Source organism: Setaria italica, chromosome VII, assembly GCF_000263155.2.
Source record: "Setaria italica strain Yugu1 chromosome VII, Setaria_italica_v2.0, whole genome shotgun sequence".
NCBI lineage: Eukaryota > Viridiplantae > Streptophyta > Magnoliopsida > Poales > Poaceae > Setaria > Setaria italica.
Genome location: NC_028456.1, coordinates 14381685 through 14386037, shown reverse-complemented (window position 1 = coordinate 14386037; position 4353 = coordinate 14381685). Strand labels below are relative to the sequence as shown.

Here is a 4353-nt window from a genome sequence, read left to right as displayed (position 1 = left end):
AATTATAATAAAAAAAATCTCAACACGAGATTCCTGCACGCAGACAAGATCATCATGAGTGAGATTCCTCCGCGCGCTGCTGATGCAATGCAACGGTAGACGACAGCTAGTCAGACCCACTGTTGCGATCGGATCAGCTGGCATGGGCCTCGTGGATGGGGATTTGATTTCTTTCATGATCCTTGAGATGCACGAGTTTATTAAACTAAATTTCAGATACTATCGTAGTAACCAGTGGCGGATCCAGGTCCCGGGCTGGGGGTGCTGCAGCCCGGGTCTGGTCCAAAAAACATGCAGTATTTCTTTGTGTTATGCCAGTGCTAATCAGCCTAACTAGCTTCAAATCAGCCGAGGATTTTCATGCAAGATCAATTTACACTGATCCAGTCCTGGCTTAGCTGCGATTCTGGATCTGCCCCTGGTAGTACCGTTTCGTGGTTCGTATCGATCCTTGTAAGGGATCAAGCCCATGTGTACAAAAATCATGAAGCTGCAGTATCTTCAAAAGCAAATACTTCCTCCAATCACAAATATAACTCCATTTGAATTGTCCTAGTATTTTTTAACTTTTTGGCTAATAATATCCAAACTTTTACATAGATATTGACAACACAAGATTAACATTACAAGACTTACCGCAAAAAGTACATTCATAATGTAAGTTCTCTTTCTTAAGATCATATATTTTTACAGATATGTTAGTTAACGTTAAAAAAGTTTTATTTTGAACAAACCTAGATGGACATTTTTAGTGGCGCGAGTTAGTACGAAACAGCTAGCAATTGGCCTAGAACTAATTGTGATTTTTTTTGCGGTAAAAAAAATTCTTCGAATACAACCGTTCTAAACCATAACAGTATGCTGATTGTCTTTAAATAGCCGGTGGCCACAACGGCTGTGGACACAACCATCTCAAGACAACACCAAGTGACCAAGAATCTCGTTCTGTCCAGTCCAGACGCACACACTTAGAGCAGGGTCATGGCGATCACAGAAAACCACACTCAGACAGTGGCAGGATGGGCGGCCATGAACGAGTCCGGCAAGGTCGAGCCCTTCGTCTTCAAGAGAAGGTACACACCCATTTATCATTGTTGTTCAACATACAAAAAACAAAAAGAACAGATCAACTAAGATCACTTCTATTTACCAGTTTTAATCCATTTGTTTGGCAGGGAAAACGGTGTGGACGACGTGACGATCAAGGTGCTGTACTGCGGCATGTGCCACACCGACCTCCACTTCATGAAGAACCACTGGGACATCACCATGTACCCCGTCGTCCCCGGCCACGAGATCACCGGCGTCGTGACATCGGTCGGCGCCAACGTTTCCGGCTTCAAGGCCGGGGACCGCGTCGGCGTGGGTTGCATCGTCGAGGCCTGCCTCGACTGCGACCACTGCCGCCACTCCGACGAGAACTACTGCGACAAGCTCGTGCTCACCTACAACGGCATCCTCTCGGACGGCAGCGTCACCTACGGCGGCTACTCGGAGATGCTCGTGGTCCACAAGAAGTTCGTGGCGAGGATCCCGGACACCCTGCCGCTGGACGCGGCGGCGCCGCTGCTGTGCGCCGGCATCACGGTGTACAGCCCGATGAGGCGGCACGGCATGGTGAAGGCCGGCGGGAGCCTCGGCGTGGTCGGGCTGGGCGGGCTCGGCCACATCGCCGTCAAGTTCGGCAAGGCGTTCGGCCTCCGCGTCACCGTCGTCAGCACGTCGCCGGACAAGGAGAAGGAGGCGAGGGAGGGGCTCAAGGCCGACGACTTCATTGTCAGCACCGACAAGAAACAGATGCAGGTACGCTAAGCTCGCTGGGAGTTGGAGATGAACGAAGTCAGTACTGGAAATTGTCGGTCAATAAAGTAAAAAAAATAATGGATTTTATGTGATTGCAAATTTGGTATTTAGGCCAAGAGCAGGAGCCTTGACTACATCATTGATACGGTCCCAGTCAAGCATTCGCTGGGTCCGCTCTTGGAGCTGCTCAAGGTCGATGGCGTCCTCGCGCTCGTCGCCGCACCGGATCAGCCCATTGAGCTTCCTTCTTTCCCTCTCATCTTCGGTGAGCGTTTGATTCTTCAACAGATTGTTTCCTTTAGTGTCCACTGTCAAATCATTTGTATATGTTACCTATATTGTCCTGAAATACTACTATGTACTGACAAACTGACAGTGAAGAAGGAACTTCTAGAAAGTAGACGAAATTTGTTTGAAATTTTCGATTTAATTCTTGAGCTGGACTAAAAAGGCTTAGTGATATATGTTGGAACTTAGTGGGATAATGATCTGATCAGTGGCAACTGACTACAGGAAGGAGGACAATTAGTGGTAGCATAACGGGGAGCATGAAGGAGACGCAGGAGATGCTTGACCTGTGCGGCGAGCACAACATCACCTGCGACATCGAGCTCGTCTCGACAAACGGGATCAATGGGGCGCTGGCCCGGCTGGCGCGCAACGACGTCCGCTACCGCTTTGTGATCGACATTGCCGGGGACTCAAACTAAGTCTTTGATGTACTCCATGTGTCTGGATCAATATGGAGTTCTGATGATAGTCACATGGGGAGAGTGGCTACTGATCTAGCTCCTATTTGATGTGCAAAATTGGACAACTCTATCCTTTTCCAGTTGGTATTACGAGGTTAATTATTGGTTCACTTGTGATTCGAGTTGAGTCATTGTCTGCAATATCCAATTTATTTTTGTGTATCATCATAAAGACTTGTGGTAAGCTACCCAGTTGAGGTAGACACCAACCAAGGTTCAAATCTTGGTGGCAGCAAAAAAAATCATCCTAAAGACTTGATCTTTACCAAAAACAATGCATTCTACATTTGTCCTATGTTCAAAAACAATCTTATTAAGTTTGACCAAGTAACAAATGTATCATCTGAGATGCATTGACAATAAGGAGTATTTCCTCCTTTTAGTCTGGAAGCAAATGAGACATTTGACAAGATTCACTTTTCCTACTTTTACTGAATATTAAGTGAATTGGCTGATTGATTTTTTCCTTCTGGGCACTCAACTTTACAAAAATAGTAAAGAAAAATTCGGTGGATTTGCATATCTGCATTTTGACATGTACTGGAAACTTTGTATTGAATGTAAGTTTTTCTTTGAAGTCACCACAGTAAGTCTTAAGGAACCATTTCCCTGCGCTGCGGATTAAAATAATGAATGATATAGTGTTAGGTGAAAATTTAGGAAACAAACTTTTGCATAGAGACAAAGGTCCAGAATTATTACGAGTTTAGTATGTCTTGAATGTCTTGGCACTCCGCCAGTGGTTTCCTCAATGAATCGAACATAACGACGTGGCTTTAATCAATCATAATTATTAGGAGGATCCATTGGAAACTGCGTACATAAATATTCATATTAGAGGTAACTAACATTAATTAGCTAAGGAAAAAAATAAAAATAAACGGTACCCACACTTGCTTTATGGCAGTAGTATGTATTCCTTGTAATTTATTTCTCCAAGAAATTGTATACTGCCTCCAGTGTATTCTTTGGCTGACCTCGTACCTGAGCTTGGTTAACGAGTGATGGATCCAGGAAGCCAACATTGAAGTACGATTCTATGCGGCACCTCTGAATTAGCATCCTACATAAAAAGGAAGACAAAGTTAGTAGGGCAATGCATACACAAAAAATAATGATCTGAGACAAAATTTAGATATTGATAAATGGACACTTACAGAACCTAGGCGCTGATGAGAGAGACATCAAGAGCATCCTGATGGCATACTTCATATATATCCTTAAATTCCATCCACATGAGTTTCTCACTTTCGCTGAAAAAATCAATCAATTTAACCCGAAGAGCGAACATGAGCCTCGCTGCTCCATGTACCATTCATGGAATTCGTACATCTTCGTGGAGAGCTTCCGTACCAATTTTGGCCTTACTAAAGGCTTGCCTACCTCAAAGGATCATTTAGGTACAATTGGCTCTCGAGCTGGCGGTTCAACTTGCCCTAGAACTTCAGCAAGCGACATACATGTATCTTGCATAAATCCAATGACTCTGATTTATTGTTCTAAAGGCATTGCTGCTATAGTTTGAGCATCTTTATCTGGTAGATCCCCAAGCTAGGGGATAGTACGACTAGAAGACGATGCTCCTCGCCAGTTTTTCTTCTGATCAGACTTAACTAACGAACGATCGTAGCTCGATAGTACAGTCCTCTTATCTTATTTTGACATGCCAATAAAAAAAATTAATTTTGCTGGATCTACTGGCTTTGGCTTCATCTCCGTTGCTTTTCTTTGTTCAGCGCATGTTTTGAAGAACTCCTTCACCGTTGCTTGTGATAGCTCCCCGTAATTCCTCAGTAGT

General features: G+C 44.3%; 1 protein-coding gene across 1 annotated transcript; it reads left to right on the top strand.

Annotated features, from left to right (window-relative positions):
- Positions 1-919: 919 nt before the first annotated feature.
- LOC101786111 (probable cinnamyl alcohol dehydrogenase 6) lies at positions 920-2672 on the top strand. Its single transcript, XM_004975223.2, has 4 exons — positions 920-1073; positions 1176-1803; positions 1915-2068; positions 2317-2672. The coding sequence occupies exons 1-4, from the start codon at positions 982-984 to the stop codon at positions 2511-2513; spliced, it is 1071 nt and encodes a 356-aa protein (XP_004975280.1). The 5' UTR covers positions 920-981; the 3' UTR covers positions 2514-2672.
- The last annotated feature ends 1681 nt before the right edge of the window (positions 2673-4353 follow it).